The sequence below is a fragment of the Aotus nancymaae genome, unplaced genomic scaffold (genome assembly GCF_030222135.1).
Source record: "Aotus nancymaae isolate 86718 unplaced genomic scaffold, 86718_ANA_hifiasm-v0.15.2.pri h1tg000089l, whole genome shotgun sequence".
NCBI classification, from domain to species: Eukaryota; Metazoa; Chordata; class Mammalia; order Primates; family Aotidae; genus Aotus; species Aotus nancymaae.
The window spans coordinates 18794498-18818273 of NW_026988504.1; the positions used below are offsets into that span (position 1 = coordinate 18794498).

General features: G+C 45.7%; 1 protein-coding gene across 1 annotated transcript; it reads right to left on the reverse strand.

Annotated features, from left to right (window-relative positions):
* Positions 1-7515: 7515 nt before the first annotated feature.
* Positions 7516-17748, reverse strand: LOC105711208 (translational activator of cytochrome c oxidase 1). Its single transcript, XM_012443823.2, has 5 exons — positions 17469-17748; positions 14446-14552; positions 12090-12217; positions 10479-10656; positions 7516-9826 (listed from the first exon to the last, which is right to left on the reverse strand). The coding sequence occupies exons 1-5, from the start codon at positions 17746-17748 to the stop codon at positions 9626-9628; spliced, it is 894 nt and encodes a 297-aa protein (XP_012299246.1). The 3' UTR covers positions 7516-9625.
* Between the last annotated feature and the right edge of the window lie 6028 nt (positions 17749-23776).

Genomic DNA, 23776 nt, shown 5'->3' on the forward strand with positions numbered 1-23776 from the left:
AGAGTGAAACCCTGTCTCAAAAAAAAAAAATTCAGATTACACACACACACACACACACACACACACACACACCCCTGAATCCAACCACTTCTCATCCCACCCGCCTTATCCAAGCCACCGCCTACTCTCCTGGATGACTGCCCCAGCCTCCTATCTTACCTCCATTGTTTCCTTTGTGGCAGCCCAACAAATGATTCCCCAACAGCAACCAGAGTGATCCCTGTAAAATGTAATTTGGATCATGACACCCCACCTCCTGCCCACTGTCAACCCTCCAATGGCTTCCCATCATACTCAGATCTTTGTCATGACCTGCCAGGCCCAACAGGAGCTGGCCCCTGCCATCTTGTCCCTCTATCACTGTTCTACAGCCACTCTGGCCTTCTTTCTATTCTTTGAACCTACCAAGCTTTTTCACCCCAGGGCCTTTGCACTTGCTATTAGTTCTGCCTGGAATGCTCTTCCCCAAGATGTTCTCATTTCTGCAATTCATTCAGGTCTCTGCTCAAACGTCTACTTTTAAGTCATTTCTAATTATCCCATCCAAAATGGCCCCTCCCTTCCATCATTCTGTTTGTTTTTTTTGAGATGGAGTCTTGCTCCATCACCTAGGCTGGAGTACAGTGGCCCGATCTTGGCTCACTGCAACCTCCACCTCCCAGGCTCAAACTATTCTCCTGCCTCAGCCCCCCAAGTAGCTGCGACCACAGGCACCTGCCACCACACCCGGCTAATTTTTGTATTTTTAGTAGAGACAAGGTTTCACCCTGTTGGTTAGGCTGGTCTCAAACTCCTGACCTCAGGTAATCTGCCCACCTCGGCCTCCCAAAGTGGTGGAATTACGGGCGTGAGCACCTGGCCCCTTCCATCATTCTGTATTTGTGTATTTCTCCCTTTTTTTCTTAGTGGCTAAAATTATATACTTATTTGTTTGCTCTACTCCAACTACCACAAACATAAAGTATGCAGGAGCAGGAATTTTGTTCAGCTTACTGCTCTATCACCAGCACTTAGAATAGTGCCTTACACATAGAGAACTGTAGTACATCTACCTGAGTCTTTAGCTGTAAAGAACCTTCTGATTTACCTTCTACCTTTCTTACAACTGCCTTCTTTGTGACTTCATTTGCATTTTCTGTGTCTCAACCAACCGTCTCAAACATTCCCACACTGCAGTTACCATATGTGCTGAAGATTCCAGAATCTTAATTGTATCTCTAGCTTAAAGAGGTCTTTCTTCTCAGCTCCACAAACATGGGTGTCCTACAGGAACCTCCAATTCTGGGTCCAAACTGAAATCATTTTCCCCCATAGTTCTATTTTCCTCTGTCCATCTCCAGTTCCCCAAGTTAGATACCTTTGAATGATCAGAGAGCTCTTTCTCTCCATTTCCTTTCCCCTATAGCCAGTCTGAAAGAAGTCTCCAATCTGTCCATTCCTCTCCCATCCCCTTTCACTACCCTAGTTCAAACCACCAAAATCTCTTACCTGCATTACTTAAGCATAACAGCCTCTCAACATATATTCACATCACAGAGTGATCTTTCTGAAATGGACACCTGATTCTGCCATACTCTTCCTAAAAGCTTTACGTTTCCCATCACCCTTAGGATAAGTCAAACATGTGAATGTACTTAAGAAGGTCCTTCAGGACCCAACACATTCCTTCTTCCCCAGCCACAAGTCCTTCCATTTCCCACCTTAACAATAATAGTTAACCCCATTATTCAAATTCTGTGCTCCAGCAACATGGAACCATGAGCAATTCCTGAAATATGACTTTCTCTTGCTTCTATACCTCTGCATGTGTATGTTCTCTATGTGAAATCCTCTTCACTTCTGCTCCCGCCTCCATTCTTTCAGGGAAGAACTAAGCCTAAACAGCATTCCCTCCAAGAAGCCTTCCCAGAGAGATACCTCCAAGTCCAGGTAAAGGCCCTCAGACATGCTGTCAGAGCACTCAGTATTTTCTTCATCAAAGCACGTGTCCTGCTCTCTAATAATTGTCTTTAACCGAATATGCATAAAGAGACCAGGTGTAGTGACTCATGCCTATAATCCTAACATTTGGGGAGGCTAAGGAGGGAGGATTGCTTGAAGCCAGGAGTTCAAGACCAGTCTGCACAACATAGTTAGATCCTGTCTCTACAAAAAAAATTTTTTAATTATCCAGGTGTGGTGTTGTGTGCCTGTAGTCCAGGCTACTTAAGCAGCTGAGGTGGGAGAACTGCTTGAGCTCTCTCACTGCTTGAGCCTTGAGCAGTCAAGGCTACAGTGAGCTATGATCCTGTCACTGCACTCCAGCCTAGATAACAAGACCAGAACCTCAAACAAAACAAAACCACCAAATTAAGCAGAAAGGTAGAAGCTGCTTTCAAATGAGCATGCCTGTCATCTTTCATAGCATATTAAAAAACAAATAATTGTCAAATGAGTAAGTGAACCTCAAATGGAGATGTTAGTAATTGAATCTAATTTTCATAATGTTCCCTTTTAGGTATATGCAGTATTTTATCTTTTTTTTTTTTTTTTTTTTTTTTTTTTGAGACAGAGTCTCTGTCTCACCTAGGTGGAGTGCAGTGGTGTGATCTCAGTTCACTGCAGCCTCTGCCTCCTGGGTTCAAGTGATTCTCCTGTCTCAGCCTCCTGAGTAGCTGGGACTACAGGCATGTGCCACCACAACCAGCTAATTTTTTTTTTTTTTTTTTAAGATAGGGTTTCACCATGATGGCCAGGCTGGTCTTGAACTCCTGACCTAAGGTGATCCACCCACCTCAGCCTCCCGAAGTGCTAGGATTACAGGCGTGAGCCACCGCGCCTGGCTGATCTTCCCTATATTGGTTTCTCTCCTCATTCTTCATTTTCCCCATGTGAAGCTTCCCAGCTGGGTTATAAGTTCTCAAGCCTGTCCCCCTGGTTTTACACTGAGTGGATATCCTTGAGTAAGCACCTGGAAGTACCTTCCCCCAGTGCTCAGGGTCTCAGAAAGTACTGGTCCCATTGGGCAGCCCAATCACAAACCAGCTGCACATTTTCTTTTTTAACTTCAAGAACATGGGGACACCTGGACATAAGATAGGGAAAAATAAATACAAATAAAACAGTTTTCTTAAGGAATAGCTCAATAGATCTGGTGTAAACATTTTCTTTAATTCAACAAATCTGTCACCTGATTTGATGAAAATTCTTTTTTGAGACAAGATCTTTTTGTCATCCAGACTGGAGTACAGTGTCGCAGTCATACACAAGCTCAAACTCCCAGGCTCAAGGGATCCTCCTGTCTCAGTCTCCTCAGTAGCTGGACTACAGGCACATGCCACCACACTCGGCTACTTTTTATTTTTATTTTTTAAGACAGAGTCTTAGTCCATCACCCAGGCTGGTGTGGAATGGCGTAATCATAGCTCACTGCAGCCTCGATCTCCTGGACTCAGTCTTCCCATCTCAGCCTCCCAAGTAGCTGGTACTACAGGTGCACACCACCATGCCCTGCTAACTTTTGTATGTTTTGTAGAGACAGGGTTTTGCCATGTTGCCCAGGCTGGTCTTGAACTCTTTGGGCTCAAGCAATCTCCCCACCTCAGCCTCTCAAAGTGCTGGGATTACAGGTGTGAGCCACTGTACCTGGCCCTAGCATCTTTTTAAAAATAGATAATCCAAATACCCATTGATAGGAGGCTGGTTAAATTATGACATATTAATACCAAAAAAGTTATGTAGCTATTAAAAAAAAATGAAGAGACTTCTCCATACTAATACTAAAAGGTAACCGGGATATATTGTGAAGTAAAAAAAAAAAAAGGTTAAAGCAAAGTGTATAGTGTGATCACTTTTCAGTTTCAAAAAATGCTCATTCAGGCCAGGTGTGGTGGCTTACGCCTGTAATCTCAACAATTTGGGAGGCTGAGGCAGAATTGCTTAAGGCCATGAGTTCAAAACTACATATTAAGACCCTGATATGCCTGTCCAACATACTGAGACTCCTTATCTATTTAAAAAAAAAAAAAAAAATGGTAGCCAGGCAATGCGGCTCACACCTATAATCCCAGCATTTTAGGAGAATCACTTGAACCCAGGAGTTCAAGACCAGCCTGGGCAACATGCCAAGATCCGATCACAATTAAAAAGAAGATTTTTTTTTTTTTTGAGACAGAGTCTCGCTCTGTGGTCCAGGCTGGAGTGCAGTGGTGCAATCTCACTGGAATCTCTGAGATTAGAGGTGTGCACCACCAAGCCCAGGTAATTTTTTGTATTTTAGTAGAGACGGGGTTTCACCATGTTGCCCCCAGGATGGTCTCTAACTCTTGAGCTCAGGCAATCCACCTGCCTTGGCCTGCCAAAGTGCTGAGGCAGGCAGATTGCCTGAGCTCAAGAGTTTGAGACCATTAGCCACCATACCTGGCCAAAAGAATTTTTTAATGTAAAAAAAAAAAAATGCTCATTCACAATTACTGAGAAAAAGGCCAACATTTATCGAACACTTACTGTTGCCAGGTGCTGTTTTAAGTGCTTAACATATATTAACTTATTTAATTCTCAAAACAGCTCCATATAATAGGTGCTATCATTACCTCCATTTTACAGGTAAAGAGGCAGGCACAAAGAGGTTAAATTCTTTTCCAAGGTTGCTAGCTATTGGCAGAGCTAGAATTTGGTCCCTAGCAGACTGGCTCCCAAGAGTGGAATAATATAGATTGTTAATGGTGGTTGTATCTTAGGAGGTAGAATTAAATGGGATTTTGTTGTTGTTATTTATTTCTGTAAGGTTTGCCTTTTTAAAGACAATAAATGCTACCTTTTGGGCATACACAAAAAATAAAAAGAATAAAGAAGTTAAAATGCTACCCTGTTCACTGGCTGGCCATAGAATAATTTTAGTCCAGAGTAGTGTGGCACCAACTGATGGCTCACACCTGTAATCCCAGCACTTTGGGAGGCAGAGATGAGAGGATCACTTGAGCCCAGGAGTTGAAGACTAGCCCTGGCAACATAGTAATACCCCATCTTTACAAAACAAAAAATAGCTGGGCATGGTGGCGTACAAGGAGGCTGAGGTGGAAGAATTGCTTGAGCCTGAGGTTGAGGCTGCAGTAAGGCGTGGTTGTGCCACTGCACTCCAGCCTGGCCAACAAAATGAGACCCTGTCTCTCACACACACACACGCACTTTTCAAAAAAAAAAAAAAAGAAAGAAAGAGAAGAAAAATAGTACTCGGATCTATCATAGCATTCCCTTTTGGCAGACTTACTTTTATTTTCTCTTCACAGAATGTCTCTAGAAGCGTCTTACGGGATTCAAAGAAGTCTGGGAGTTGGGGGCTCTTAGTTTGATGCTTTATTGATTGCTGTAAGTTTCAGAGAAAAAAAATAACTAAACTACATGGCTGAATTTCCACAGTTGCTTGGAGGCAGAGCCTTTACTGTTCTTCTTTGATTCATTCAGAGCCTCTAGCAGAGGGGAGGCAGCCATACATAAGAGTGCTCCTTATAGGAATCAAGACTGTGAACAGAGTCTATCGAAGATACTTCTATCCCACTAAAAGGACAAATGAACGTAAGCCCAAGGTGGCTTCAGGGCCTTGAGTGATCTTATATTGGTAAGACAATGACCAAGAAGGCAAAGCAAGCCAAGCCAGCACCAGACACCATTTCTCTGACTTTAATGTGCACCTGATTCCCAGACTCTCAGATGCTGTGAGACTAGCTTTTGTTTTTGTTTTTTTAAATATTTTGCCTGATAAAAGTAAAACATGAAGGCCAGGCACAGTGGCTCACACCTATAATCCCAGCACTTCGGGAGGTTGAGGTAGGAGGATCCCTAGAAGCCAGAAATTCAAAACCAGCCTGGGCAACACAGGGAAACACCATCTCTTGAAAAAAATAAAGAAAGAAAGAAAAAAAAGGAAAACATGATTACCAAAAATAAAACTCAGTAATAACATCACTACCCTGAGATAACCAGTTTTGATATTTTAGTACACTTTCTTCTAGTCTTTTTAAAAAGTTCATATATATAGTATGTTAAATAAATATGGCCGGATGCGGTGGCTCACGCCTGTAATCCCAGCACTTTGGGAGGCCGAGGAGGGCGGATGTGGTGGCTCACGCCTGTAATCCCAGCACTTTGGGAGGCCGAGGAGGGCGGATCACCTGAGGTCGGGAGTTCAAGACCAGCCTGACCAACATGGAGAAACCCCATCTCTACTAAAAATACAAAAAATTAGCCGGATGTGGTGGCACATGTCTGTAGTCTCAGCTAATCAGGAGGCTGAGGCAGAAGAATCGCTTGAACCTGGGAGGTGGAGATTGCGGTGAGTCGAGATCGTGTCATTGCACTCCAGCCTGGGTAACAAGAGCAAAACTCCATCTCAAAAACAAACAAAAAAATAAATATATGCATATCTATTTCAAAATTTGGACGACACTATACATATAGTTTGTATCTTTTTTCCCTTAATGTTATATTGTAAACATTTTCTCTGACAAAAGATTCTCTGAAAAGTAAGTTTTAGTGGCAACATAATACCTCAGCATAAACATCTTTATTTGACTAGCTCAGGGTCTCTTTACCGGATCCAGAGATGGCAGAACAAATTCAAGGGTTCATTTCTGCCTTTCCTATTAACTGCAGGAGAGAGACTGCAGGGCACCACTAGGGGTCAGTGCAGAGCCATCATCACAGGAGCCTTTACTGTGTCTTAACACTAAGCATGTCTTGATGTAGTCTTAACACTAAGCATGTCTTGATGTAAGAGAATTGGTTATGGAACAATCCATAATAACAAATTATATCTGCTACATTAAAGGAGATTTATTCACATGACTAGCCAAGTTCCTGTCAAGAGCCGACTCCCTTAGTACAGATTTCTCAGATTATAAATGATCAGATTCCTCCAAATAATTTCCAAAACAGAGCTATTTTATAAATCAAAGTATATCAATATAAGATGTGGTATTATACCTGTTCTTACCTGCTTGGTATGAGATGATTTGTGCATAAAATACTTGTCCAAAGTATTTTATAGGTTTGTGTGGAAAATCAAATAAATAACATTAGAAAGTATCTTATAAATTGTGAAGTCAGATATAAACATAAAGTTGCTCTTTTTTTTTTTTTTGAGAGAGCCTTGCTCTGTCACCCAGGCTGGAGTGCAGCGGCACAATCTCAGGTCACTGCAACCTCTGCCTCCCGGTTCAAACGATTCTCCTGCCTCAGCCTCCTGAGTAGCTGGGATTACAGGCGTGTGCCACCACACCCAGCTAATTTTTATATTTAGTCGAGATGGGGTTTCACCATGTTGGTCAGAATGGTCTCGAACTCCTGACCTTGCAATCCACCCACCTCAGCCTCACAAAGTGCTGAGATTACAGGCATGAGCCACTGCATCCAGCCAACTTGCTCTTTTTTAATGATAAGCAATTCAGATATTTGGGCAAGTTTTTTCCTATAAAAACTAAAGAATCTCAGGCAGTGTAATGATTATGAAATGAGGTTCATATATGACATGACCATGAATGATTTCACTATTTTTCTTCCTCGTAGCCCTTGCTTTCCAGCTATTGACATCAATGTGGAATTAGTAATGTTTTTCTTAGAAGCTAAAGTTGTCATTTACAGGAAATTTAGTTTCAGTTCTTTGCCATCCTTATGTACCTGAGGCTGCTTCAGGAAAATACCTGAACTCAGAATTAGCTTAAATAACTTATAAATAAGTGTATAACAGGGATCAGAAAACCACTCCAGGGCTGACATGCTTGACAGGCTCTGGAGCAGGAGGTGGGCATTCCTGGCCCTTCTAAACCCAGAAGTGACTATTAGGAGCAAAAGGTACCAAGGGCCGTATTTCCCCCCAGCCAGGCTTCTTATTCAGCCCTTCACTCTTCTTCCTGTTTGAGTTTCCTCTTCAGTTCTCAGTGCCACATCATTTGGCATCAGAGATGAAAAGGATCTAGGGCTGGTTGTTCTGAGAACCAAGAAGCTTTCAAAACCAGCTTGTGGTAGCCCTTCTTGAGAGCAGCCCAATTTTCTCACTGGTTCACTCTGACCAATCTCAGAATGCACAGGGACCCAGGCAAAGCAGGCCCTGGCAAGTCCCTTATTTTTTTATTTTTTGAGAGACAGAGGTGGGTGCAGTGGCTCATGCCTGTAATTCCAGCACTTTGGGAGGCCAAGGTGGGCGGATCACCTGAGGCCAGGAGTTCAAGACCAGCCTGGCCAACATGGCAAAACTCCGTCTCTACTAAAGATTCAAAAATTAGCCAGGCGTGGTGGTAATCCCAGCTACTTGGGAGGCTGAGGCAGGAGAATCGCTTGAACCTGGGAGGTGGAGATTGCAGTGAGCCAAGATCATGCTACTGCACTCCAGGCTGGGTGACAGAGCAAGACTGTCTCCAAAAAAAAAGACACACTCAGCCAGGCATGGTGGCTCATGCCTGCAATCCCAGCGCTTTGGGAGGCCGAGTGGGCAGATCACTTGAGCTCAGGAGCACCAACCTGGACAACATAGTGAAACCCATCTCTATAAAAAATATATATATTAGGCATGCAACTGTAGTCCTAGCTACTTGAGAGGCTGAGGTGGAAGAACTACTTGAGTCTAGGAAGTCAAGGCTGCAGTGAGCTGAGATTGTGCCACTGTACTCCAGCCTGGGCCACAGAGTGAGACCCTGACTCAAAATAAAAGACAGGGTTCTCACTCTGTTACCAGGCTAGAATGCAATGGTGCAATCATAGTTCACTGTAGCCTCAAATCCCTGGGCTCAAGTGATTCCCCCAGCCTCAGCCTCTGGAGTAGATGGGATTATAGGTGTGAGCCACTGCCAAGTCCCTTATTATTGGCACTCGATTTCCTACTGGGCTAGAACCTTAAGCTGTTCAGTGAAAGAAGGGCACAGGAGTCACACAAAGAGAGCAACAGATGCTTGCACAGCAGCTCACACTGCCCTGGGGCAACTGCAATAAAGAGCAGTCCTGTGTTAAGGTCCTACCTTCTAGAGCAGGATCTAACACAGGGCACCAGTTGAACACCTTATGCTCTAGATAAGTACAGTTCTTGGTACATAGCTAGTTGTATGAATGAATGACAGGTTTAGTCCATAAGACCAGGATTAGACCATGGAGTGCCTGGATACAACTACATTTCTATGGTCAATCAAAAAAACAATCTTGGAACTGGAGTAGTAGAGCTAAGCCTAGGGACTTGAAAGTTAGTTCAGAGGATCCCAACAGCTGGACACAAACTCAGGAAAACTCAAGAGCCATACAACAGCAATGCAGCAACCAATAATCGCTGTTATTATTAAGAGCAGTTACTAGTACAGAGGGCCTCAGGGCACTTCCAATCCCCACAGAGGCCAACTACCCAACATCAGAGTCTGACCAGCTGTGTGTTCCTGCCCTGCATCCAAGAGGGTGTCAAGATACTCATCCAGATGGCTCTGAGACACCAGCAGAGCTGACAAAGAGGCCCGATAAGTGAGATTCCCTTGGCCTCAAGGTTGTAAGTCCTGGCCTTAGGCCTCCTGGCCTGCTGCGTCTCCCACCGGCTTTACTCTCACAGATTGCTTGTGTGCTGGAACAGGCTGCCACATTTCTAGGAAGGAACCCAGGGGCACATATAGTCTGGTTACTCAATGTTGTCATAGACATGAATCACATCCTCATGGTTGCCAAGCACCTGGATGAGATGAGCGGCCTGTTCCAGGTCGGGCTCAGCCAGCCGCACCTTTGAGTTGGGGATGAACTCTAGTGCACAGGACACAGAACACAGGCCCAGGGAGTCCAGCTTCTTCCTCACTTGATGCAGTGAAGAGGCATCACAAATAAACTAGGGATAAAGGAAAGTCAGGAAGTGAGGAACCAGGAGGTAATGAGACACAGGACGTTGCAAAGTCCTGAATGTCAATACTGGAATGGATCACTGGGTTTGAGCTCTTCACTGGTAAAGACATCGTTTTCAATGTTTTGACTCTTTCTCATAGTCCTCACTAGAGTTGGCCCTATTCAGTATTCACTTAATAAATGTTTGTAGAGGTCAGGTGCAATGGCTTACACCTGTAATCCCAGGACTTTGGGAGGCTGAGGTGGGCAGATCACCCGAGGTCAGGAGTTTGAGACCAGCCTGGCCAAAATGGTGAAACCCTGTCTTTACCAAAAATACGAAAATTAGCTGGGTGTGGTGGTGTGTGTCTGTAATCCCAGCTACTCAGGAGGCTGAGGCATGAGAATCGCTTGAACCCAGGAGGTAGAGGTTGCAGTGAGCCGAGATCGCACCGTTGCACTCCAGCCTGGGCAACAAGAGCAAAACTCCATCTCAAAAAATAACAAACTAACTAACTAAATAAATGTTTGTACAATATGTGAACTCTTTGTCTCACCTATATACCCTTGGGCACAGGAAGGAAGAATCCAAGAGGCATGGGTAAGGCACCTATCAGGATCCTCCCAGAAGCCCACCAAACACACGTATTCATGCTTACTTTAAAAATGTTTGTTTCTTCTTCGTCTTCAGTTTCCTGGACATCCTCAGCTCCTGCTTCGATTGCCAGCTCCAGGGCACGCTCTAGGTTCACAGCCTTCTTCTCTATGTCCTCCACTCCAACCACAATCACCCCCTTTTTGTCAAAAGAGTGACGAGCTCCTTCAGCCATCATTCCTCTGACAGGGAAGGAAACAGGCTCACATGAGTGGATGCCTTTAGACACTCAGCCTCCATAAAGCTCATCATTCTATTGCTATCTCTTTCTCACCCAGCCTATGGGGTACACACAGATATGGAGCAGATCACTTCCTGAAGGAGAAAATGCAGCTGCTGCTGGGTAAGGGAACAGCCCAAGAATATCCCCATAGTCAATTTTCTGCCCTGATTACAGTTTGGAGGAAGCAGACTTTGCTCATCATTTCCTGTGCCATTAAGATGGCAGCCTTGGTGGAGCATTTTTTTTTCATACCGAGTCTCGCTCTGTCACCAGGCTGGAATACAGTGGCACGATCTTGGCTCACTGCAACCTCCACCTCCCGGGTTCAAGCGATTCTCCTGCCTCATCCTCCTGAGTAGCTGGGACTACAGGCATGTACCACCATGCCCAGCTAATTTTTGTATTTTTAGTAGAGACAGGGTTTCACCATGTTGGCCAGGATGGTCTTGATCTCTTGACCTTGTGATCCACCCACCTCGGCCTCCCAAAGTGCTGGGATTACGGACATGAGCCACAGTACCCAGGCCTGGTGGAGCATTTTTTTTTTTTTTTTTTTTTTGAGATGGAGTTTCGCTTTTGTTACCCAGGCTGGAGTGCAATGGCATGATCTCGGCTCACCGCAGCCTCCACCTCCTGGGTTCAGGCAATTCTCCTGCCTCAGCCTCCCAAGTAGCTGGGATTACAGGCACGTGCCACCACGCCCAGCTATTTTTTTTTTTTTTTTGTATTTTCAGTAGAAATGGGGTTTCACCATGTTGACCAGGATGGTCTCAATCTCTTGACCTTGTGATCCACCCGCCTCGGCCTCCCAAAGTGCTGGGATTACAGGCTTGAGCCACCGTGCCCGGCCTGGTGGAGCATTTTTAAGACTTGGGCATTAAATGGCTACAGATAGGGATAATAGGACAAAGATCCCCTTCTACACCTGATGAACAAGTCTTTGGAATCCTGTTAGTACAGAATACATAAGGGAAAGTCAATTAACTCATTGGACTCTGCTAAGGAGGAAGTGTGCTTAAAACCTGAAACATGGCTAGGCGTGGTGGCTCACATTTGTAATCCCAGCACTTTGGAAGGCTGAGGCGGGTGGATCACCTGAGGTCAGGAGTGAGACCAGCCTGGCCAATGTGGTGAAACCCTGTTGTCTCTACTAAAAATATAAAAATTAGCTGGGCGTGGCTGTGGGTGCCTGTAATCCCAGCTACTTGGGAGGCTGAGGCAGGAGAATTGCTTGAACCCAGGAGGTGGACGTTGCAGTGAGCCGAGATCGTGCCACTGTACCTCCAGCCTGGGTGACAAGAGTGAGACTCCGTCTCAAAAAAAAAGCCCCTTTTTTTTTGAAACACTAGCAGAGATCAACAGTACTTCCATTCCCCCTAGACACATACCTACCCATTCTTGTTCAGGATATGTCTAATGTCTGATTGACACTTGGAGCCACTGTTAGATAATGCCTCGATGAGCAAAGAAGAGCCACCAGGGCCTCGAGCTTCATACAGCAAATAAATGTCCTTGGTTTTCTGCAATAAACAACACAAGCACATTTTCCTGTTTCCCAATTCCCTCTCACATGTCAGCCCAGAACCACAAGTACCACAAAACTACTTCCATGGGATAGGCTCTCTAGGCTGGAGCCTGAGCACTTAATCTTTATTTTTGTCCCCACCCTCTAAGAGGAGACCCTAGAACCAAGTTTTGAGGTAACAGGAAGTACTACCCCTAACTTGGAAGGAGTCTGTTTCTTGGGTCCCTGAACAATCCACCAGCCATCTCTCAGCTTTGCTTCCTACCATCCCTAACCAAATGCCACATCTATTCCCCAGCCACTCCCACTCAGACTCATCCTCCTACACTCCCATCCTGCAAGAAACCCACCGGTGAAGTCGCAAGGCTCCTCCCCAGGCTGTGAGTATTGCTGTGAAAAATCACAGACCTAGGGCTTGTCGTAAGAGCTGCTGAAAACAGCATGGTCTCAAAATTCAAACAATTCAGGCAGAGTTCTAGGGACTAAACTCTTCTGGACCTTGTGTGCCTCTACTTATCCCTTGTCCATGTATTCAGTCTTCCCCACTCCAAGCACCCTGTCTTGCACCTTTCCAGGAATTCTCAACTGATGACTTCTCCCTTCCTCTTTCACAAAGGAAATAAAGGGCCACTAGGTGGGGGAAATAGGTGCTGTCTCCACCACCTACTCTGTACCATGGTCTACACGAAGGCAGTATGTATAACGGTTAGAGTGCAGGCTCTGGAGTCTATCTGGTTTCAAGTCTGTCATTTTCTATGTGACCTGAGTCAAGTCACCTAATCTTTCTGTGCCTCAGTTTCTACTTATGGTGGTTTTGAGGATTCAATGAGATAACACACACACAGTTTTTATCCATGCTTAGCCTGCAGGAAGCACTCAGTATCTATGAGCTAGGAAGATAACTATTACCTCCTCACAGCCTCCCTACCTGCCCCAGAGAAAGGTGTACCCTCACCTGGACTCTATATACCTGCCCCTCCCACCATCTCTATCACCTCCACCCTCTTCCTTTCTACTAGCTTTTCTCCTTTAGGGCTTAAACATCTGAAAAACGGCCGGGCGCGGTGGTTCACGCCTGTAATCCCAGCACTTTGGGAGGCCGAGGCGGGTGGATCACGAGGTCAAGAGATCGAGACCATCCTGGTCAACATGGTGAAACCCCGTCTCTACTAAAAATACAAAAATTAGCTGGGCATGGTGGTGCGTGCCTGTAATCCCAGCTACTCAGGAGGCTGAGGCAGGAGAATTGCCTGAACCCAGGAGGCGGAGGTTGCGGTGAGCCGAGATCGCGCCATTGCACTCCAGCCTGGGTAACAAGAGCGAAACTCCATCTCAAAAAAAAAAAAAAAAAAAATCTGAAAAACAAACCTTCCTCAACCTAACATAAGGGCTTTCTCCCACACTGCCCCTTCTTTCTATAATACCTTATCTCCCTACAACTTGGCTGAGCGGTCCCGGGCTGTATGGCCCTGCATGCTGTCTGTGCATCCTACTCCCAGTCATGCTCCTAGAATCAATGACCAAGGACAGAGAGCCCCCAGAAGCCTCTAGCTTGAGGGTGTCAACTACATTGCTACCCTTCTCTCTGATGTGTTTTTTTTTTTTTTTTTTGAGACAGAGTCTCGCTCTGTTGCCCACGTTGGAGTGCAGTGGCATGATCTCAGCTCACCACAACCTCCACCTCCTGGGTTCAAGCAATCCTCCACCTTATCCTCCCAAGTAGCTGGGATTACAAGCATGTGCCACCTCACTGGGCTAATTTTTGTATTTTTAGTAGAGATGGGGTTTTGCCATGTTGGCCAGGCTGGTCTCCAAACTCCTGGCCTCAAATGATCCATCCACCTTGGCCTCCCAAAGTGCTGGGATTATAGGCGTGAGCCACCGCACCCAGCCCTCTCTGATAATTTAAATTCCAGCACTTTGGGAGGCCAAGGCAGGAGGATGGCTTGAGGTCAGCAGTTCAAGAAGAGCCTGGGCAACAGAGTGGGACATCGCCTCTCTGAAAAATTAAAAGGAAAAAATTAGCCAGGTGCAGTGGCACATGCCTGTAGTCCCAGTTACTCAGGAGGCTGAGGTGAGAGGATCACAACCTTGTCTCAAATAAAAGAAAAAAACCACATTATGTACATATCAGTTATTCTGATGCCTGGTGTGTCTGGTGGCCGTCCAGACATGGGCCCTATGGGGCTGTGATGGATAACAAGCACGTCAAACAGTACACACCTCCATTTTCAGCGCCGCCTCAATCGTTGACTTGGGCATATGCTTGCTGCGACACACCTCTAAGACATTGGCCAAGTTGCTGTTGAGCTCAGGGTTGGGGCCTCCTTCTGAGATTTAAAAATTTAAAAAAAAAAAAAAGTGAGCAAAGACATCTCATTACAACATGGGAGAAAAAAAGGGATTTCCAGTCCCACCAAGCCAAAGGAGTGGCAAATCACCATTTAGCTCTCAGTTACCTTAGAATATCTTATCTAGTGTTTCAATGGGATATGGAGAAGTATTTTGGTTTTTCTTATTTGTGTTTTGAGACGAAGTCTTGCTCTATTTCCCAGGCTGGAGTGAAGTGGCATGATCTTGGCTCACTGCAACCTCCACCTCCTGGGTTCAAGCAATTCTCCTGCCTCAGCCTCCAAAGTAGCTGGGATTGCAGGTGCACGCCATCATGCTGGGCTAATTTTTGTATTTTTAGTAGAGATGAAGTTTCTCCACATCGGCCAGGCTGGTCTCAAACTCCTGACCTCAGGTGATCCACCCACCTTGGCCTCCCAAAGTGGTAGGAGCCACCACGCCTGGCCTGGAGAAGTATTTTGGAAAAGTATTTTCTTTTTTTTTTGAGATAAAGTCTCACTTTGTCACCCAGGCTGGAGTGCAGTGGCATGATTTCAGCTCACTGCAGCCTCAACCTCAGGGGTTCAAGCGATCCTCCTGCCTCAGCCTCCTAAGTAGCTGGGAAAAACAGTGTGCACCACCACAACCAGGTAATTTTTTTTTTTTTTTTTTTTGTAGATGCACATTTTCACCATTTCTCCCAGGCTGGTCTCAAACTCCTGAGTTTATGTGATCCGCCTGCCTAGGGCTCCCAAAGTGGTAGGATTACCACTTTGCCAAAGGAGTGGTATGAGTCACTATGTCTGGCCAGAAAAGGCCCTTTTCTTTTTTTGAGACATAGTCTCACTCTCATCCATGCTGGAATACAGTGGTGTGAGCTCTGCTCACTACAACCTCCCCCTCCCAGGTTCAAGGGATTCTCCTGCCTCAGCCTCCTCAGTAGCTGGGATTACAGGTACCTGCCACCACGCCCAGCTAATTTTTGTATTTTTAGTAAAGATAAGGTTTCACCACATTGGCTGGGTTGGTCTCAAACTCCTGACCTCAAGTGATGCACTCACCTTGGCCTTCCAGAGTGCTGGGATTACAGGCATGAGGCACTGTGCCCGGCCAGAACTTTCTAATTCATTGTCTTTATGGATGGTTTTCATTCTGCTAGGTTTCAGCGATCTCCACTTTGTGTCAGATGAACAAGGAACATAGATGGTAACAACACTTCCTGGACTCATTACTGCTCTTACTCTACTACTTTGTGCAAATTACTGAAATGTTCACATGACATTGTAATCTGAGCATAGAGGCTGTATCTCATCATCTTTGTAGTACCAAGGCCATGCCTGGCACAAAATAAACACAACTAAGTTGGCTGAACTTGGGCTGGGTGCAGTGGCTCATGCCTGTAATCCCAGTACTTTGGAAGGCTGAGGTGGGTGGATCATTTGAGGTCAGGAGTTTGAGACAAGCCTGGCCAACATGGTGAAACTCCGTCTCTACTAAAAATACAAAAAAATTGGCTGGGTACAGTTGCTCACACCTGTAATCCCAGCACTTTGGGAGGCCAAGGCGGGCGGATCACGAAGTCAGGAGATCGAGATCATCCTGGCCAACATGGCGAAACCACATCTTTACTAAAAATACAAAAAAATTAGCCGGACATGGTGGCAGGCGGTGCCTGTAATTCCAGCTACTTAGGTGGCTAGGGCAGGAGAATCACTTGAACCTGGGAGGCGGAGGCTGCAGTCGGCCGAGATCATACCACTACACTCCAAGCGGGGTGATGGAGTGAGACTCTGTCTCAAAAAAATAAATAAAAGTTGCTCGAACTTAAGAATTTTGAAGAAAATGAAGCAAACGAATACCAGGCATGAGATGAGGGGGTAAACTGACATTAACTGAATGCCTATTATGTGCCATAAACCATAAACTTCAAGGTGGGTATTATCCTTGTTTCACAGAAACTCAGCAAAGTTAAGTCACTTGTTCAAGGTCATAAGTTAGTCAGTGAAATAAACCAGGTTTTCCTGACTCAAAAGTCCATACCTTTTTTTGAGACAGAGTCTTGCTCTGTCACCCAGGCCGGATGGAGTGCAGTGGCGCAATCTTGCTCACTGCAGCCTCCAACTCCTGGGTTCAAGCAATTCTCCTGCCTCAGGCTCCCGAGTAGCTGGCATTACAGGCACCGCCCACCATCATGTCCAGCTAATTTTTTTTGTATTTTTAGTAGAGACAGGGTTTCGCCATGTTGGCCAGGCTGGTCTCGAAATCCCGACCTCAAGTGAACCACCTGCCTCTGGGCTGGGATTACAGGCTGAGCTACTGTGCCCAGCCCAAAGTCCATGCTTTCTACAGAACTTTTCCTTTACTCTTACAGATGTCTGACCCTAAATAGAAAAAAAGCCTTTTCAGGGTGGTGACCTAAGGGAGAAAAGACACTGTTGCACAACTACCTTCCAAGGACATATGTCTTGGGGAAACATTAATGAAGCAAACTGGGGCCTAAACAATAGCTTCACTCAGTGCCCCTGCCACAACCAATATGCTACTTGAGGCGACTTCAAAGGGGTTGATTTGTCTCTTCAGGAGAGACACACATCTGCCCTGACTCTTAGGACTTGTTTCTATTAAGTACCCGGCTACACTGGATGAAGTCACTTCTACCTTACAGGCTTCTCTTCTCAAGAGCAGCTCCCTCTCTGACAAACCGGCTAGATGTTCAGCGTCTGGAAAGGTGAGTGAGGATCTCCAACATAGGTAGGTGTTGTGAGGATTTATGAAGCGGGCAATGGCGGGTATTGGGGAAGGAAAATAAAGTGAAGGGCCGGAGATCTAGGTGGGCCCAACTCCGAGAGGCAAGCGAGGCTGTAGGGACTGAGAGGGCAGCGGCAGCCAGCGGTGGGTGACAGTCAGGGTCTCACCTTTCACCGCCAGGCGGATGTTCAAAGCAAGTTTGGAGAAGATGCGACTCCTTTCGGCGTCCTTCGGACCCTTGATGTGCCTGACTTTGGACCACTTGTTGTGCCCGGCGGGGACAGGCGCGGTGAGGTGCATCGCCCTGCCCGAAGCGGAGCCCCAACCCCAGGGCTCTGGCTGGGAGGGCCGGGGGTCGCGCGGAGGAGCCGCCTGGACCCCGGGGCCTCGTGCCAGCAAGCATCGGGCAGCGGCCCTGCTTAGGCTGGAAGCAGCCCAGGCCGCCATCGGTCCCGACCCTGGGCTTCAAGCTGCTAGCAGCAGCGGCCAACGCCGGCCCGTCTCTTCCACCGCCGGAACAAGCAGATTCGAACCCCGCGGCCGCCTGTGCCGGTCACCTGAGACCCAAAGGCTCGGGCCTGCCCGGGACAGCTCAACCGCGAATGACCCTGCACCGTCCCCGCGACAGCCGGGAGTGGGGCCCTTGATGGCGTAGCACACTTCCTTTACCGGGTTCGCTCCAAAAACACGTCCCCACCGCCCGCAAAGTCTGTTCCGCGGCTGCACGGTACTCGCTCCTCTTTTGCCCTTGCGCAGACCTAATAGTCAAGCTCTCCCGGTTGCCTCGAGAGCGCCAGACTTTGTTTTCTCATCGTAATCTAGTGGAGACACATCTGAGTTATGAAACTGACTTTGCTTCCAAATTGCCGCCTATCTGAGCAGGTCCAGAATGACAAATGTTTTGTTGTTACAAATAATATGTAGTTCAACTGCCTCTTTTAACTGGCAAAGAAACCACTGCCAGAGAAGTGAAAATTGCCCAAACATTTAATCTCTCTGAATGTCTCCCCCACCTATAAATAAGGATCTAATATTTGCTTTATCAGTGTCAGGCCTCAAAGTCCAGGCCTGGCCATTATAGCCTTGGTGACCCGCATGTACACATCTGGATGGTCCTCAGGAGCCAGAAAGTCTGAAGTAACCAGACGGCCACAAAGAGAAGTGAAACAACTTGTTCCTGCCTCAACTAATTGCTCTCCCTGCTGCAACCTGCAACCATCATTCCTGCTCAGCCTTGCGAAATTTCCCCCTGGACATTGGGTTTCTCAAGACCCTCTCCCCTGTAACTGTGTAATTTGCCTCACCCTCCCCTCTACTTGCAACCACCCTTCTACTTGCAATAACCACCACTCTTATGATTATGCCTGTTTGTAATGAATAACCCCTACCCTTGTGACCATGCAAACTGTGATGCCCTCCCCCTCCCTAAAATCGATTACCACCTTTAACTGACCATTTACCCCAACCTATATAACCAGTTCCCCCTTGCCTAACTCCTTTCTCAGACTTAGCCCACTGGCCCACACAAAGCCTGCCTGGTGGTCTCTTTACACAAGTGAAGGGCCTAACAATCAACATAGGAAGGTTGAAAACACAAAATGAGCCTTTACAGCTTTAAAGTAATAAAGTTTTATGTAAATAGCCACATGCACTTAAGCCCCTAAATGCAAGAGATGGTTTGGGACAGACTCAAATGAGCCACAGGCCTTTGGGAGAGGGAGAATGATCAGACAAGCCTTTTGGAGCCAAACTCCCCTCTTCATTTTCTCTCTGCTGTCTCCAAAGAGAAAACCAAATCCATTAGAAGATGGAGAGAAACAAAGTGGCAGCTGCTGAAAAGCTTTGTAGTGACTCCATGCTGGTGAGATTAAGTGGAAAAGGCATGACATATCAGGTAGAGAAGCAGGACAGTGTGAAGTTCAAACCTGTGCCCTCTGAGGTTAGACTGGGTGGCTTCAAACCCTGGTGTTGCATTTTCTAGTGTATCCGTGGACAAGTTCCTTTACTTCCCTGTTTCCGTTTCCTCACCTGTAGAATGGCCTTGTGAGGATTAAATGGGATAATGGATGCAAAGCACAAAGGCATAGTATTAGGCATGTCGCTCGTGTAAAGAGACTACCAGGCAGGCTTTGTGTGAGCAACATGCCTGTTTATTCACCCGCGTGTAGACAGGCTGAGTCCAAAAAGAGAGTCAGCAGAGTGAGGTGGGATAGGAGTTGGTTTTATAGGTTTATGGTAGGCAGTGGAAAGTTACAGAAGTTATAGTTCAGGGTGGTTTTGCAAGCTGGGGGTAGGGGTGTTGCTAGGGGGGTGTCACAGGATGCATGGTCACAAGAGTTGGGGTTATCTGTTACAAACAGGCACGGTCATAAGAGTGGGGGTTATCAGTTGGAAGGGTGCAGTAAACATAGTTACAGGGGTGGGGGCGTCTTGAGAAAACCTAATGTCTGGGGGGGAAGCTTCGCAAGGTTGAGCAGAAACAATGGTGGAACGTTGCAGGGGGAGAGCAGTCAGTTGAGGCAGGAGCTAGTTGTTTCACTTCTCTTTGTGGCCATCTAGTTACTTCAGACTTTCTGGCTCCTGGAGACCATTAGGAGGTGTATGTGCAGGTCATCAAGGCTATAATGTCCAGGCCTGAACTTGGAGGCCTGACACATAGACTTTATATTTTTCATTACAGAAGAACCCCCATGGGGCTGGGTGTGGTGGCTCACCCCTGTAATCCTATCACTTTGGGAGGCTGAGATGGGCAGATCACTTGAGATCAGGAGTCCAAAACCAGGCTGGCTAATGTGGTGAAAACCCGTCTCTACTAAAAATGCAAAAATTAACCGGGTGTGGTGGCGCACATAGCCCTTTATACATGCTTGTACCTTAGCACTTATCTTTTTAAAAACTATCAAAATGTTTATATCTATTTCTACCATAATACTAAATTATTTGAGAGTAGGACTCTACTTCCTGTGCCCAACACAGTTCACAGTTCTCATTTTTTTTTTTTTTGAGATGGACTTTCACTCTTGTTGCCCAGGCTGGAATGCAGTGGTGCATTCTCGGCTCACTGCAACCTCCGCCTCCCAGGTTCAAGTGATTCTCCTGCCCCAGCCACCCAAGTAGCTGGGATTATAGGCATGCACCACCACACCTGGCTAATTTTTTATGTTTTTAGTAGAGATGGGGTTTCTCCATATTAGTCAGGCTGGTCTTGAACTCCTGACCTCAGATGATCCACCCACCTCGGCCTCCCAAAGTGCTGGGATTGCAGGCATGAGCCACTGTGCCAGGCTACAGTTCCCATTTTAACAAAAAATTAACAGCTTTGACATATTTCACATATCATACAGATCACCAATTCAGAGTGTACAGTGGGTTGTAGAACATTCAGAGCTGTGCACAATTGATTTTACATTTTCATCATCCCCAAAAGAAGTCCTGTACCCATTAGCAGTCACTCCTTATTTTCCCCCAATTCCCGCAGGCCTAGGAAATCACCAACTTATTTCTGTCCCTGTGGGTTTGCCTCTTCTGGACATTTAATGAGTGGACCCATACACTATGTGGCCTTTTGTAACTGGCTTCTTTCACTTAGCATCATGTTTTCAGGATTCTTGAATGTGGTAGCATATATCAGTATTTAATTTCTATTACCAAATAATATTCCATTGTATGAATATGCCACGTTTTATGTATCCATTCATCAGGTGATGGACATGTAGGTTATTTCCACCTTCTATGATGAATAATGAGGCTGTGAACATTCATTTACACATTGCTATGTGGACATATGTTTTCACCTCTTAGTTATATACCTAGGAGTGGAATTGCTGGGTCATGTCATAACTATGTTTAACCTTTTGAGGGATTTCCAGACTGTCTTCTAAAATGATTGTGTCATTTTACATTCCCACCAGCAATATATGAGGATTCAGTTTCTCCATATCATTGATTCTTTTTTCTGCTTCGTTACCCAGGATGGAGTCCAGTAGCACAATCATAGCTGACTACAGCAAAGAACTCCTGGGCCCAAGCAATCCTCCCATCTCAGCCTTCCAAATAGCTGAGATTACAGGCATGAGCCACTGGCTAAATTTGTTATTCTTTTTGACTATAGCTATCACTATCCTTGTGGGTGAGAAGTGTTATCTCATTGTGGTTTTGATTGCATTCCTTAATGACTACTAATGGTGAGCACCTTTTCATGTGTGTATCAGCCATTCATATATAGTATTACTTTTTGCAATTTAAAAATATAGTTTATTCAGGCTGGGCACAGTGGCTTACACCTGTAATCCCAGCACTTTGAGAGGCTGAGGCAGACAGATCACGAGGTCAGGAGATCAAGATCATCCTGGCTAACATGGTGAAACTCCATCTCTATTAAAAATACAAAAAATTATCCAGGTATGGCCAGGCGCGGTGGCTCAAGCCTGTAATCCCAGCACTTTGGGAGGCCGAGGCGGGTGGATCACGAGGTCAAGAGATCGAGACCATCCTGGTCAACATGGTGAAACCCATCTCTACTAAAAATACAAAAAATTACCTGGGCATGGTGGCGCGTGCCTGTAATCCCAGCTACTCAGGAGGCTGAGGCAGGAGAATTGCCTGAACCCGGGAGGCGGAGGTTGCGGTGAGCCGAGATCGCGCCATTGCACTCCAGCCTGGGTAACAAGAGCGAAACTCCGTCTCAAAAAAAAAAAAAAAAAAAAAAAAAAATTAGCCAGGTACAGTGGCATGCACCTGTAGTCCCAGCTACTCAGGAGGCTGAGGCAGGAGAATCGGTTGAAACTGGGAGGTGTAATTCAAGAATGAGATGTTCAGAAAAGATTTTTAAAAAGAACCTGGGAGGTGGTGGTTGCAGTGAGCCGAGATTGCGCCACTGCACTTCAGCCTGGGTAACAAAGTGAGACTCTGTCTCAAAAACAAACAAACATATATATAATTAATAAACTATATATATAAACTTTTATGAACATTATATGTATAATTATAGATAAAATAAACTATATATATAGTTCATTATGTTTACTTTGAGAAGCAAAGATCAAATTAATGGAAATTGTAATCACAAATATGTATAGAGGCTAAAACAAGGTTTGAGACTGCCCTAGTCTAATCAGCCTAAGACCAGCAGGGGCAAACCTATAGTCCCACATAGTAAGGCTTATCAACAAGGGAGACTGCACACCAGAGGAATGGTGAAGTATCCCACCAAAGAAAAAGATGGTTATAGGATTATGGGGAAGGGTAGAGGTTAGGTAAAAAATTAGAGTTAGGCTCAAAGAAACACAGACTTATGTGAAAGGGAGATCAAGGTCAGCTGGACTACAAAGGGGACTGAGGGGATCAGTTTCCCTGGAAAGTACAAAGTCAAGATAAACGTGAAATGTTGTGTTCAGTAACCCCTGCTCTGAAGCACTATACCTGGGCTGGAAATCAAGGCTGCTTCTTGATGTCAAAGTGACTCAGCTCCCCCAAGCCATACTGTAAGGCTTCATTCTCACAAATACAGTTGCAAATAGCAAACTTTGGCAGCCTATGATTTTAGAGAACAAAGTTTCTCAGTGAATTTTTTTTTTAAAGTAGTCACTCAGAGTTGTTATGACACTTTATGTTGCCAAAAAAAAGTTGCGGTGTGTGCTTGGTAGAGATATTATATCCTGTCAACTGTGCAGCTGGTTTTATCTGTCTGTGTATCTATGATGAATGGCAGGGCAGATTTTCACTTTCTCAATCTGATTTAGTAGTCACCTTTCAAGATAAATTCATAGTTGACTGAACAATCTCTAGAGTGCTGGTTGTCAATGTTAGATACATTAAGTTCCTCTTCAAAAGTTGAGCTTGTTTAACTTCCTTATTCTTTGTTCTTAGGGTCAACTTCCTTGTACTGCCCTGCCGCCCCAGTTACCCGCCCTGTAAACAATCTCTCCTGCCAATCCTAATCTGTAGCCCAGGTCTATTCCTTATGTGGAAAGAGTCCCCTTTGCCCTTGGCTCCCTGCTCAGTAACCTCTGTAAACTCTGTGACCATTCTTCTTGCCTTTGCCTTGCCCAGACATGCCTTGTATTTGTACTTGTGTTATAAACTACCCTCCCCGCCAAAACTCCCCTTCCCGCTTCTGTAACCCACACCCCTGCTCTATTTGAAATAGCCAATCAGGATCAGCTTAGATTGTGTGGTCTGACTCCAACCAATGGAGGCAAGACACAGAAGCAGGGACTGAGTGCGTTAGGGATAAAAACCCCTTCCCTCCTTTGTTCGGTGTGCTCTTGCAGTGGCCAGAAGTGTGAGCAGCACCCTTCTGCAGAAACAAATTTGCCGTGCTGAGAAATCCTTTGAGTGCTCATTCTTTTTGCGACTCTGAGCTCTTATTTCCAACACTACGATCACTGAAATCACTTAACTAACAATGAACCTTGGAAGCTAAAGACAGGCTAAAAGTACCATTCCATTAGGTTTGACCATGTATTGTCCAGTA

Coding starts and splice junctions, on each gene's coding strand:
- LOC105711208 (XM_012443823.2), bottom strand. CDS start 17,748: ATGGCGGCCTGGGCTGCTTCCAGCCTAAGCAGGGCCGCTGCCCGATGC. Junction 12,218..14,445: donor AGGCGGCGCTGAAAATGGAG/GTGTGTACTGTT, acceptor TGTTTATTGCAG/AAAACCAAGGACATTTATTT. Junction 10,657..12,089: donor CATATCCTGAACAAGAATGG/GTAGGTATGTGT, acceptor CTTCCCTGTCAG/AGGAATGATGGCTGAAGGAG.